General features: G+C 39.3%; 1 protein-coding gene across 8 annotated transcripts in view; it reads left to right on the forward strand.

The window, feature by feature from the left end:
- The window catches only part of arid4b.S (AT-rich interaction domain 4B S homeolog), a 215084-nt gene that overhangs the window by 141273 nt on the left and 58895 nt on the right, over positions 1-14916 (forward strand). For 7 of the 8 annotated variants that reach the window (XM_041564562.1, XM_041564558.1, XM_041564560.1 and 4 more), the window contains 4 exons: positions 731-810; positions 8921-8991; positions 9571-9719; positions 11004-11076. In XM_041564562.1, coding sequence (XP_041420496.1) covers positions 731-810; positions 8921-8991; positions 9571-9719; positions 11004-11076 — 373 coding nt within the window. Of the gene's footprint in view, positions 1-730; positions 811-3413; positions 3578-8920; positions 8992-9570; positions 9720-11003; positions 11077-14916 lie in introns of those variants that run through there. The other variant, XM_018241599.2, reaches the window with a different exon arrangement.

The raw sequence follows: 14916 nt of genomic DNA on the forward strand, positions 1-14916 counted from the left end.
TAAGCGAAAGGTCCGGGGCATTTGCATCAGGATCCACCCAGTTATAGGGTGAGCAGTGATATTAAATAATCCAAATGAAACTAGCTTCACAGAGGGTGGGAAAGAGTTTGAGCGCATCCAATATAGTTATATTGTTGTAATAATGAAACAGTACCTAGTACTCATGGATCTGAAGGAGCCACTCCTTTTTTGTAATCGGTAGAGTTTTTTGTACTGTGTGTGCCAATCACCTGACTACAAGGTAACCCCCTGAGCTCCACTGCCAGATTTGATCCCCAATCTCCAGCAGTGGACAGGGGACTTTTTTTTTTTTGCAACTCTTTTCATAAATAGGCACCTGTAGGATTTACTTTGCCTAGAGAAACTAGCATAATTCCATACTGTTGGCGAAACAATTATGCTGAGTTTATTTAATGTTTAAATGTGTTTTAGTGAACTTAAGGTATGCTGCTTCAAATTACAGAAAAAAACCTTATCTGGAAAAAAACCAAAGTATCTGCCATTGACTGCACTTGCATCATTTAGTGGCCAGAAATATGAACACTTGATGGCCATTTGTTCATGAATTAGAGTTTGTATGCTAATTAATACTTTTGAATAAATTAAGTCTGCATAATCTGTGTAAACTTTCTCGTCAGGCTTTAATATTTCCCTGTAGAATGATTGCGATATGTATTTAAGTATATATACCATATTTATATAATTTCATCAACTTGATCCTTTTACATAGGTAATTTCTCCAGATTGCTGCGATGATATCACCATAAAGAAAGATTTCATTCTGGTGCGCTCATTTAAAGATGGCAAATTGTAAGTAAAATTTAAATTTCACATTCTTTGTTAATAACTCAAAAAGGGTTAGGCTAGTGTCACACACAGAGTTTTGAAACCATTGATTTTCTGTCTTTCATATCATCTTTAATATCCACTGATATATTTACAATATCTGCCGTCAGTGCACACAAAGGGCAGATTTTAGTGCAAAAATGTGGCGAAATCCAGTTCCAGATACCATATATTGTGGAAGGCAGTAAATAGTAATTGAAAGCAGAAAGCTATGGTTTCCCTGTTAAATTTCAACTTTAATTTAAGTAAAGGGTATAAGAAAAAATGAGCCATTAAACAAAAACTTTGCCTGCAGTGCAAAGATTTTAAAGGGGACAAATAGCATACATTTTCACAATACATCAAACTATGTAAAATAATGTAAAAGAGAAGAAATAGTTTTTATTTTAATACCTTTTGGATCAAAAATGTTGTATTAGCTTGAAAACTGTGCTCAACCCTCCCCTTTGCAACTTCCTGTCCAAGACTCTCCAGTATCTGAGTCTGCAGCCGCTGGCTCTTTCTGCCTAAGCTACAGAACAACAGCCAGTGAGGGAGGAGTGGATGTGTTTGTGATGACACACTCAGTCCTTCTCTGCAGACATCTGTTAACCCTTACTGCTTTTTTTCCCTTCCCCTCCCTGCTCTTTTCTGTCCCTCTCTGCCCTGTTCCTTTTCCCCTCCCTGCAGTGCTTGTTTCCCTCCCTCTCTGCCGTGTTCATTCAACCCCCTCTCTGTCCTGTTCCTTTCCCCCCCTCCCTTACTTGCACTGTTCATTCAACCCCCTCTCTGCCCTGTTTATTCAACCCCCTCTCTGCCCTGTTCATTCAACCCCCTCTCTGCCCTGTTCATTCAACTGCCTCTCTGCTCTGTTCATTTTCCTCCCCCTCCCTTCACTGCTTGTTCCTTTCCCTTGCCCTGCAATAATTGGGGGGAAAAACTTCTGTATAAATAAAACATAATCTGCTACTAAAATTATTTTATTCTTTTCTGGGGGCAATGTGTATCAGCAGTTAGAGGCATTTTTATCAAGGGTCGGTTTTAGAGTTTATGGGAGTTTATAAAAACTCCAATAAACTCCCATAAACTCGAAAATTCTAAGAAAAAAAAATCTAAATTTATTTAAAAAATTACAATTCAGATGAATAGGATCGACCTGCAAACACAAATCAAATTTGAATCTAATTTTTCACCAAATAAAAAAGTCCAACAAACAACTCCAAATTAATTGTAGGAGGTCCCCCATAGGCTAAAACACCAATTCAGCAGGTTTTAGACGGCGAATAGTCAAATTTGAATTCTTCAAGGGACAATACATGATACATTTCGAATTGTACTAAAATCGAATTTGGAGTATTCTCAGTCAAATTACGCTAAAATAAACTTGAAATTTGAATTTAAAATTTAGAATTTTCAATTCGACCCTTGATAAATCTGCCCCTTAGTGTAAATACCATAATCTTTCTGCTGCATTTATTCCCTTGCAACTCCCTGCACCTGACCATAAACTGTTCCAGAACAGCTGTATTTATTCACTTGTAACTCCCTGCACCTGATCATAAATTGTTCCAGAACAGCTGCATTTATTCCTTTGCAACTTCCTGCACCTTTACATAAACTGTTCCACAGCAGCTGCATTTTTCCTTGCAACTCCATGCACCTAACCATAAATTGTTCCAGAACAGCTGTATTCATTTCCTTGTAACTCCCTGCACCTAAGCATAACTTGTTCCCGAACAACTGCATTTTACCTTGCAACTCCCAGCACATGGTCATAAATGGTCCCAGAACAGCTGCATTTATTCCCTTGCAACTCCCTGCAATTAAACATAAATTGTCCAGAACAGTGGCAACTCCCTGCACCTGATCATATATCAATATGCAGGAAAACAAACCTAAAGCTGCTGTTATGGAATATCATAACAGTAAATGTACACTGTTTACCGTTTATAATGTAATAGTGGCTGAGAGTTACACAGTGTATAACAATGTATTATGGACTATAGATTATGTCCAGCTGGGCATGTACATTTGTGACTGATGCCTATTTGCTGTGGAACACAGGAGCATACTGTTGTACTTTAAATAAAAGAAAATATTACTATTACTGTTTGTATTAACCTTCACATCTATTGCTTTATGTTAAACATTTAAGGTATATATTGTTATAATACACAAAAGCCATGACTATCTTGTAAATGATATCCTTATAAATAGTGGCTAGTGATGTCATCAGTTATAAACAGTGAGTAGTGATGTCATTTTTGTCACATGACCCACTTAAAGAATTATAAGAAGTTGGCCTCGTGCTTTTGTATGGTCATGGAACTCCTCGATGACTTAAAATAGCCTTTTCTCAGTCTGCCCTACCTGTCAGTGCAGGACGACTGGGTAAAGTTGATCCTCTCTGGAGGCAGGACAAACTGTAATAACTTTTCTCCAATCTCCTTACTGCTGGCTCTACCGCTTCCTCCAGTTTTTTCAGTTTGTCCTGCCTTGGAGGCAGCAACTTTTCATTTCTCTGAATAAATTTTTATTTATTTTATTGATTTATTATTTTTATACATCTTTATTCACTATAGGAATGTGACACATGGATATGGATATGGTCACTGGTTGGTTGACCCCTTAAGCGTGCTCCCAGACATAGGGGATCTTCCCTATTTTGAGCCCCAGGCGAGTGCTCCCTTTACTGCAACAGTGGCTGAATGGACAGATTTCATCCACCTAATCCCACTGAAACTGCTTACAGGTAATTGTCATAGTGTGCTCCTGGGTTGTCCCAGGTTGAGCCCCAGATATTGATTGCACCACTGGCATAAGCCTTCAGCGTGTTAACAGCATAGTGCGCTCCCCGAGTATCCTGGGTTGAGCCCAAGATTGCACTACATATAGTGCGCAAACTGCAAATGTAGCACAAAGGTACGCAGGCTAAGATCTGTGTCCTTAATTTCACGACTGGGTTTCGTGCTTCAGTGACTTCACAGCACTTCCGCTCAACATTGCTTCTGGCAGAAGATTCTGGCACACGCCATCTGACAAACGCGCATGGTGGAATATTCCTAATAGATTTTTCAATACATATCCTTTGCCAGAGGATTACTAACACTGGGACAAAATTCCCAAGGTGGACCCGGCTATTGTCAGATTAGCTAGGAACACTACCTTACCAGCAGAGGACGCTGGATTTCTTAAAGACCCAATGGACAAAAAGTTAGACTGTGCGAGACTTTCAAAACACAGCAGCTATTTCAAGACCCGCCGCTGCGACTACCACAGTGGGCAAAACAGCAAAATTTTGGTGCCAGGGATTAATTAAAAAAAAACCCTACATTTTCAGAACAATTTACTGAAGAATTAGAAAAAATCAGATCTGCCTTTAATTTTTAGGTGAGGCAGCGTTGGACACAGCAAAGCTAGCAGCCAAGGCCTCAGCAGCTTCCATATCTGCTTGTAGAGCACTTTGACTACGTCAGTGGTCAAGCGCCACTGCATCAAAACACACGTTAACGTCACTAAAGTTTACTGGTACACAACTTTTTGGACCAGAACTCACACAAATAATTTTAGACGTCACGGATGGCAAAGGGGCTTTCTTACCTCATGGTAGACGCCCCAGACGAGATTTTCACAGACGCAATTTCCAACACAGATCTTGGACTTTGTCGTCTTCTTCTAATCGTCAGCAGAAAAGCTTCAGACCCCTACCACACACGCAACCTAATAGGAGGTACAAGGCACCAATGACAGAACCAGACCAAGATCACCCACAAACATACGCCAGTAAAAAGTCAGGATTCCTGACTCTGGCAGCACAACGTCTCCGGTAGGGGGACGGTTGAGCGGTTTCAACCACATTTGGCAAAATTCCATATCAGACAAATGGGTACTAGAAATTTTAAATCAGGGCTACAGCATTCCCTTTGTCAGAAAACCGCCAGAGCGCAGATTTACAACATCAGCAATTCTTTCCAACCTATCCAAAAAACAAGCCCTTACGACTATTATAGGAACTGTACTCAACAACAAAGTCATTGCTCCAGTGCCCCCGCAGTCACGATTTCACGGATTTTACTCCAACCACTCTTTAGTACCAAAAAAAGACAGCGGATTTAGCCCAGTACTCAACCTGTTTCCACTCAACAAATTCATCAGATACGATCCCAAAATCAGGCATATTTATGTCCAAAATCGACATAAAAGATGCATACTTACATATTCCCATCAATCCGAGTCACCAAAGGTTTCTGAGATTTGCATTGGGGCAGCTGCACTTCCAATTCCAAGCTCTCCCATTTGACCTAATGTCCGCACCCAGGGTCTTTACCAAAGTCCTGGGGGCCTTGCTAGCGCAACTCAGAATCAAAGATATACATGTAGCGGCATACTTAGACGATCTCATAGTCATGGCAGACTCCGAAGAGGTTGCAAAATATAATACAGAAGAATGCCTGCTATCACTGCCATGCCATGGCTGACTCATAAACCACGCAAAAAGCATCCTACTACCAACACAGTCCATAGAATTCCTGGGCATGCACATCAATCCAAGCATAAAAAGAGTATTCCTACCAACATCAAAGGCAGTCACCCTTCAACAAGCGGCTCAAGAGGTTATCCAGCAGCCACAGTCATCAGTACACGATGTTCTCCAACTGCTTGGCCTGATGGCGGTCAGTATAGAAGGCGTACACTTTGCAAAGTATCATTTATGACCAGTTCAATGGGAATTCCTAAAAATGTGGAATCTAAATCAGGGGGAACCAGGAGTGCCACAGCCCTGTGGGAAGTATCCAGGATCATGACTTGGGCAGAAACCAGAAACCAGACACCTAATATCTGCAATATTCATTCCTGGGGGTACTAAATTGGGAAGCCGACTTTTTAAGTCACAATACCTTGGACCCGGGAGAATGGTGCCTAAAGCCAGCTATCTTTCAACAGCTAGTTGACAAATGGGGCCTGCCATGCCTAGATGTGATGACATCCCGATTCAACACACAGCTCCAATGATTCTTAGCGAAGACACAAGATCCCAAGGCAGACAGGGTGGACGCCCTATCCTGCCAATGGAACTGCAGACTAGCTTACACATTTCCACCCTGCTTTTCTGCACAAGCAATGGGCGCTTCTACCGGAGGTTAAGCTATTCTTTCAAACACTTCACAAATTAAAGCCACCACTGAAGGACCCCGTTCCTCCCTGGAATCTTAATCTTGTCCTCAGGGCTCTACAGCGGCCTCCATTCGAACCCTATATCTTGGAAAGTGGCATTCCTCTTGGCCATCTGCTCGGCCAGAAGGGTCTCAGATCTAGCTGCGCTATCTCACAAACAACATTGGACGATATTCCATCTAGATAAAGTTGTTCTTAGGACAATTCCATCTCACCTACCAAAAGTCACTTCAGAGTTTCATATCAATGAAGAGATTGTATTGCCATCATTCTACCCTAAACCAGCAAATCCCAGAGAGCAGCAGCTGCACACGCTGGATACTGTGTGGGCACTAAATTATTACATTCACAGAACCACTGAATTCAGGCAGTCAGAGACCCTGTTTGTCCTATTTAGCAATAAAAAGAAGGGCATTAAGGCATCCAAACGCTCATTAGCTAGGTGGATAGTTTCAGCGATACTTGAGGCTTATAAGTCCATGGGCCAAGAAGTCCCATTTAAAGTAAAGGTTCGCTCCACCAGGAAGGTTAGTGCCTCTTGGGCCCTTCACAATCAAGCTTCCACAGAAGCCATTCGCAAGGCAGCCACTTGGTCATGCTTGCACACTTTTTTCTAGGTGTTACAAGCAGCAGTGGCACATAGATATTTTCTGCTTTTTCATAGTTCAGATTGTTGGCACTACAGTTTTTTAGCCCCCCCCCCCTGTTTGGACGGCTTTGGGACTTCCCCAGTCGTCCTGCACTGACAGGTAGGGCCGACTGAGAAAAGGAGATTTCTTACCTGAAAAATCTTTTTCTCACTGGCCCGTAATGTCAGTGCAGCATCCCTCCCTTTTTAGGAAGCCAATTTTTTGCTGCTCGGCCATTAGTATAGTTAGCTAGGCAGTTAGGATCTGTCTCCACCAGCAGGCCATGGTACAAAACTGGAGGAAGATGTGGAGCCAGCAGTAAGAAGGAGATTGGAGAAAAGTTATTAGTTTGTCCTGCCTCCAGAGAGGATCAACTTAACCCAGTCGTCCTGCACTGACAGTACGGGCCTATGAGAAAAAGATTTTTCAGGTAAGAAATCTCAATAGGGGTACTTTATTCACTATATTAGTGAATGATCAGGCAGCAGCATAAGATAGTTATGTGCAGGCTGGAAACACACAGGACAGAGGGTGGGATGTGAGGAGTTTTCCCGCAGAGTTCAGCCTGTCAGTCATTGTTGTGACCACTTTCTGTGAGAGAATGAACAGACACTCGCTCCCACTCTTCATTTCAGCCTAGCTGACCTGTAAACCTCCCTCTGTAGCTCTGATATGACAGTTTTAGGAGGTAAAATGCTTTCAAAAGTTTTTCTTTCTCCATCTTTACATGTTTTGAGCAAGGATGAGTAATATCTCTGAATATGAACCTTATATATAATGTCTCCTTTAAAGCAAATACAGTAACGTATATAGTTTTTCATCTGTGGATTTTATGTAGTGTGCAATGCACAGGGGAACTATTTACTATAAGATTATAACTTGGGTGAACTTATTTAAAATTCTGCTGCCTGATTAGTTCAGCTGCATGCAAATGGAGAATAATTTAAATAGTAATGATGAATCTGAACTGTTAAGTATTCAGGTATCCAACATGATTATTTTATGGTAAATTTTACCAGATCACCTCTTTGGGGCCATGCCATACAAATGATTTCAAGCTGACTATTTTAGTATGGTAGATTATTATACTGGTGAAATTCTGTAGAATGTACTGAATCATTATTATTTGGGAAGTATTACATACATTTAAACAAAAAGTATTGAAAGATTACTGGAAATGATATTGCAATAAACTTAATGAACAATAACTGTCTAGATCAGAAATAAGGTGGCTTATTTCGCCACCAAATGTGGTAAAAACAAAATGGGCAGCAGAGAGAGTTAACTTCGAAGGAATAATATACTGTACATAACAAAAGTAATGGAAGCTTATGCTGGAGACATGACAGGTGAGGAGTTTAGCATATTTTTGCCTGCAGCTTAAAGTTCCAGTTTATACCTTTATATGCATGCCCCCCAAATAATCAGATTTACTATCTGAGGAGAGCTTAAAAAATTGTAAGCTGCAGGGCAGCAGTTATTTGAATACCTCATGGTAAGTAGTAAGATTATTAAAGGGTCATGTAATATAAATATTTTATAGATGTTTAGTTTAAAATCGATGATTTAGGAATACTAGCTTGTGTTAGGATTCTCAGTGGTTTCCTATACAGGTCAGTGTTGAGAAAAGTTAGTGGCCTCCCAGCCTACAAAGCCACACTTGTATACAGGCAGCTAACTTATTTCTAACCTATTTTCATAGAATGCCAAGAGCATATTGTTGTTGTAATCTGTTCTCCAGCAGTCCAACTGAGAGAGGGATTTTTTATATGTACCTGCAATAAATTGCTTTTATTTGAGGGCAGTTGGGGACACAGAGCTCCTGTCTTTGGGCTTGACTAGTTGACTATTTTTCATTCTGCACTGTAGAAGGTGGCATAAAGCAGTAAGTCCAGTCAGGCCATGGTACAGATTTGTTCCTATATCTTTACCTGCGGATAGGGAAGGTGTGCCCCATTGTTGAGCAAATCATTCTATGAGAATTCTTTTAGGTAAACAAAAAAAACCCTATATTAGACAGCATCATACCAGATCTATATGTTGTGTACTGTTGTGTTAATGCCAGTATTTGTTTGGTGTATTTCAACACTTTATTTTTACACTACTGAGATAGATATGCCATAACAGTCTAAGAAAAATTTGGGATCTGGTTTACATCATTGGCGTTTAAGATTTTCACTCTTATGAGGTGCTGTAGCACTGGGTTGATACAAAAGGTTCAGTATTTTTAGCCTTTTTTTTAAAAAAAAAATTAGAAATTTGTAACTCAGAAATGTGTATTTAATTCATAGTGCTTCTGTGCCACGAAAGGAAATTTGCGACATTAATGAGATTTCCACAAAGAATGATATTTTTAAGCAAGGTAGGTTTTAAAATACTTATTTAATGAAGTTTCTGAAGTTTAGTATTCATGACATGCATTAGGTAGTACCTTTGGAGACCTCAGTCTAGCAATTAGTGTTATTTTTGTACTGGTTTAACACATTTACTTTTAAAAAAGAATTAAATATCTTTACATAACTTTACAGTAAATTAATTTTAAATGCAAAAGTTTGGTAGTCCCTTCTAGAAACCTTTCTAGAGAACAATACTTTCCTGGATGACATTTTGATGCTTGAGTATGTGGTATTTTTAAAGAAATAATGTGGCATAGCAGATATATACTGCAACTTTTCCCATTATAATCAAAAAATGATGTGCAGGGCTGCCACTATTTCCCAGAATAGGGGGCATTTGTGTTTCTGGGCAATAGTTGCCCTCATATACAACCTAATAATCTCTAATGTAAAGAAAAGTAAAGTTCAGCAAATCATTACACTACAAATTGTATATTTAGTTTTTGTATCAGCCAAAGGCACCACAACTCTATTGCAGGATAGGCAAATTTATAACATGCACAGCATTGAGTGGGTATCAATCATTCTAAAATTATTACTCAAAGCTTTAGACCAAGCCCTGGAATTCTGTAAAAGTAAAACTATTCCTGCTAATTGGATAATGGAATTAAAGGAAGAGAGCTCAAGCAGTGAAACTGAAGATGAGGGGGAGGAGAATAAAGATGATGATAATGATAGCACTAGTGAAGAAGAGGTAAGCAAAAAAAAGTTCTTATTTCCTTACATTTATATTTCTCTGAAAATTGGGTGGATTTCCTTAGAATGTTTTTCTACTGTTTCCATAATCATCTTGCTGAAGAGTGAAACACCACGCTATCTGTTTGCTGAGGTTCAAAGTTTTTTTTAGAAACCAAGTAATGATTTCAATAAGAGACTGGAAGATGAGTGTCTGAATAAAAAACTAAAATAAAATTAGATTAAATAAGATTAAATTGCAGCCTCAGAGCAATAGTGTTTTGACTGATCCCATTTGAAAGCTGGAATAGGGCAGTAGAGAAAGAGAAGTCATGCAAATCTAGACAAATAAGCCAGTTTTTAAATTTCTATACAGTATTATAATAAAAGTTGATTAAACTCTGAATAAAGTTAATGATACTTGTATCATGATTTCATCAGTTATAATCCCATTTCAAAATGTATTACTTTCAACAATGAGCATCTCTAGTTTATGGTCCTGTTTTCTCTAAGATTCTCTTATGGCATTTTAAGAAGTGCATTGACAGCAGGTTTCTAAACCCTGTGTATTAATCACTACCTATTTTTTATGAAGCTGGTTCATTTTCTCAGGCATCAGCTTTCCTTAAAAACAATCTCTAGAAAAGACAAGACATTATTAAAAGTCTTAGACTCAGGCTATTTGTGTAGTTTACCTGTATTAGGAGCACATATTGTGTGGGCTTTAACAGCTAAGATAAATGTTTATTCAAATGAGCAGATACAAAGATTTGTAAACTGCTGGCGTATACCATAGTACTAGAGAACATGCAGGGATTTAGTGGTCAACTGAATCTGGGATGCAGTCAGCCTTTTGGGATTAAGTTATATCTACAAGGTTTTAATTTTTTTGATACATTGTGATTGGGCCTCAGAAAGTATCTCTGACTTATCCGTTACACTGACAAACGGATGCAAGATATTGATTTAGCTCTTGCTTAAAAATGTTAAATTTGTTATAATACACATAGCTTTGCATAATGGGACAACCACTGCTATATTATGGACTGAGATGGGGGGGGGGATTTACAGTGTAATTTCTATAAATTAGGCCCTACCTGTCAATGCAGACATTCCCCTTTGAGAGGAAATATCATGTTGAAGTGCAATGCTGCATAACACATATTTTTAACCAAGATTCAAGTCCATTTATTTAAAATAATAATGATGGCATTGTAGAATGTTTGACTGTAAAATAAAAATGTTCCTTGTACATATGTATGAAAATGATGTTATCACTGTAAAATTTTGTTTTGAAATCCAGGAAGAAATCGAACCCTTTCCAGGAGAAAGGGAGAACTTTCTTCAACAGCTATACAAATTTATGGAAGACAGAGGTAAGATTTTCCTTCTGCCCCCCAACACACCCAGACAATAATTCACTAGATGAATTATTGGACATATTTAAAAAAATTTTATCTCTGTCTTTGAGGTGTTTTGTAAGAGAGTAGTTTAAGGCTAGTATTCAACCTATTTGAACCAGTATTTTTTGGTCTAGTCATATATGGGTAGATCTGCTTATTTGGTGAGATTAACAAAAGGGCATATGTTCAATTTGTAGTCCCTAGTAGTGGTACAAAAAGGATGGATACTACAAATGTACTGCCAATGTAAATGTGTACGCATATTCTATTTAACAGGGTTTTCCAGCTTTCTTAAAGTGATACTGACATAAAAAAAACTTCAAACTATTAATACACATCAAAAGTTGCCTATAGCCCATTTTTTTTTTAAAAGGTGTTCTTTTTATTGTTTTAAATGTAACTGGGATAGGGTACAGAAAGAAAGAGGGAAGGGAAAGGTACATCAGCAGCGAAAACAACATATGTATGAGCAAAACATACGACATTGCATTTCTCAAGACATACAATATCATCATGGTAATGTCAATAAATGTGCTTCTAACCAGACACCCCATATTCTCTCAAATTTGTTAGGGTGACCCCTAGCTTCATATGTCAACTTAATTAACGGGAGCATCTTGTTCACATACCCGGTCTTTGGGGAGGGTGGGGGGCCATCCAGTGAATGATCATTAGTTTCTTGGCATAAAAAAGTAGGGATCTGAGTAATATCCTGGTACTACTGAGTGGCACCATGTCGTCAACTACACCCAGTAGGCATATTTCGGGGATTTGTAGTGGGGGCAGGGACAGGACCTCAACAATATACAGTGTGATATCGGACCAATATCTGGAAATAACGGGGCACGACCATACCATGTGCCAAAAGGTTCCATCTGCCACCCCACATCTTTTACACGTGGGAATGGATAGTCTTCCTATTTTGTGAAGCCTGTTAGGAGTGAGATATATCCACATTAGAAATTTGTATTGTATTAACCTGTCTCTTGAGCTAATCAAGAATTGGTAGAGTCTGCCCGTTGTCTCTTCCCACTGGTCTTCACTCAGACCGGGCATGTCTACCTGCCATTGCTTATAGGCTGACTGAAAAGGCGAAGCAGTGGATTTCAGGAGAAGTGAATATAAACACGAGACCATTTTAGCCGCTTCTTCCTTACTTAATTGTGCTAGGACTTTTGGTACCACCATTTCTAGATCTCCTGAGCCAAATTGTGCCTATAGCCCATTTTCATTGATAGGTATGTTGTTACTGTTTCTAAATCTGACTGTTTTGCCAAACTGACTATCCCTTCTCACTAAACAAAAGTATTTGGTGGTACATTCCAAATAACATTAATATCTGGCAAGGTGCTCCCTGCTGAGGTCACCTGTAAGTAGTGATGAGCGAAATTTTCTCTAGGTTTTGCTGAGAAAAAGACATCCATAGACTGAAAGTGAAAATTTTGTTGTGTCAAAAAAAAATTGTCACCCATGGACTTCAATGCATTTGCTACATTTTTCACCTTTCCATTAATTTTCACCGAAAGGTTTCAAATTCACCCATCACTACCTGTAAAATATCCAAATATCATAAAGTAGTAGTAGCAGAACACTGAAGTAGAAAAAAATATTTTATTAGAATTTTGACATGTAATTCCAACATGTAATTTTTTCTAGAGATTCTAATGCTTACCGACTACTGCTGCATAAGTATTGCAGCCCCTCATAGAGGAATATAGGGGACCAGGGGTAATGTTAAAACATCAGGCAAATACTTTGATGGCAACATTTTAAATAGGGTGCAAAGTCAATGTTGTGATAGATGTAAAAATGTTTAATTTCTGTTGTCAGTGTCTCTTTTATTGATATCTGAGTAAAGCTTCAATCAGGGTCATTTGTCAGAATATCTATTTTTTTTGCCAGCTTTAAAGGCTTTGTCTAGATTGAGGAAGTATTGGATCTTAGAGAAAGGATCAGCAAATCACCAGTACTTTTTTTTTTACTAAGCATCAAAGGATGCTGTTTAAAGGGATGAGGAAACAGATTTTTTTCCACTAAACATCTGTCAATAGTGCACCTTAAAACGAAACCCTTCCTATGTACAAAAGCCCCTCAACTTTCTTTCTATGCAGATTGTACTACAAAACTGCTTCTGAGATAAAAATACAGAACAGTGCAGTGGAGTTTACAGGCTCCATCTTCTGCCCCTTGCCCTCCTCTTCATGTCTCTTTGCTGAAATGGAGCATGCCAGAGCATGCGTTGAAGATCATAAGGACTAGCTCCGGAGGCACATGCAATACATTAACCGTGTATTTTTATGAAAAGTGTCTTGTCACCTTCAGGGATTGTGATTTCCCATGGGTAATAAAATGCCCCATATGCTTTCCGTAAGGTTTTGCCTTCTGCTGCGGTCAAGGACAACCAACACAGACCAAACTGCCAGGTGGAGGTTTACCTATTACTGCTCCACTTGAGTCACTTGCCTGGTGCTAGGGTTCGGCATGTGGTGGAACGAGTGGACAGATTATTGGGAGGGGCTGGGGAAGACCCAGCGGTCTTGGTACACATAGGTACCAATGACAAAGTTAGAGGAGGTGGTGAAGTCCTCAAAAATGATTTTAAAAAACTAGGTTCAAAGCTGAGGGCGAGGACTTCCAAGGTAATTTTCTCAGAGATATTACCTGAGCCACGAGCAACGCTAAGGAGACAGCGGGAGCGTAGGGAGATTAATGCGTGGCTGAAAAATTGGTGTAGGGAGGAGGGCTTTGGGTTTTTGGAGAACTGGGCTGATTTTTCAGTCGGCTACAGGCTCTTTGCTAGGGATGGGCTGCACCTCAATGATGATGGGGCAGCTGTTTTGGGAGAGAAGATGGCTAGAGGGTTGGAGGAGATTTTAAACTAGGTGTGGGGGGGGAGGGTTCAGTAAAAGATTCAGTGGTAGACAGGTTAGATGAGATAGTGGGCAAAGAAAGGGAAAATGGGGGAGGAGATTTGGCTGGGGATACTGTTAAGGATAGGGAGGACCACATGTCATATGTTCAATATGGTGCCAGTATTAAATGTATGTTTACAAATGCAAGAAGTATGACTGGTAAAATGGGAGAGCTGCTGGTGATGGAAGGAAAATATGATGTGATTGGTGTGGCCGAAACATGGCTGAATGAGTCGCATGACTGGGCAGTAAATATCAGTGGCTATACTTTGTTTCGGAGGGATAGAGGCAATAGAAAAGGAGGAGGGGTATGTCTGTATGTTAGGCAGGATTTAAAAGCTTATATAAAGGAGGAGGTTATGTTAGAAAATGAGGGGCCAGAAGTCGTATGGGTGGAGTTCTTCACCAATTGTAAAGAATCCAGCAAATTAATTGTAGGCGTATGCTATAGACCCCCTAATGTAAGTGAGGAGGAAGAGACAAAGCTCCTAATGCAAATAGAAAAGGCTGCTAGTTTAGGTAAAGTAATGATAATGGGGGATTTTAATTACCCAGATATTGACTGGAGCAACGGTACTGCTAGATCAGTTAATGGGATCAAGTTTATAAACTTATTGCATGACAATTTTTTAGCACAGGTTGTTGAGGAGCCTACCAGAAAAAATGCTATTCTTGATTTAGTGATCTCAAATGACCCAGAACTTATAGCAAATGTGCAAGTCATTGAACCCCTGGGTAATAGTGACCATAATGTTATATCTTTTAATGTCTGGTGCAAAAAACAAAAATATACTGGGGCAACAAAAACCATGAATTTTGCAAAAGCTAATTTTAGTGCCTTGAGGGCTGCCCTACAGAGCATTGATTGGGGCATTAGGTTTTCAGCTAAAAACACAGAACA

Source organism: Xenopus laevis, chromosome 5S (genome assembly GCF_017654675.1).
Source record: "Xenopus laevis strain J_2021 chromosome 5S, Xenopus_laevis_v10.1, whole genome shotgun sequence".
NCBI lineage: Eukaryota > Metazoa > Chordata > Amphibia > Anura > Pipidae > Xenopus > Xenopus laevis.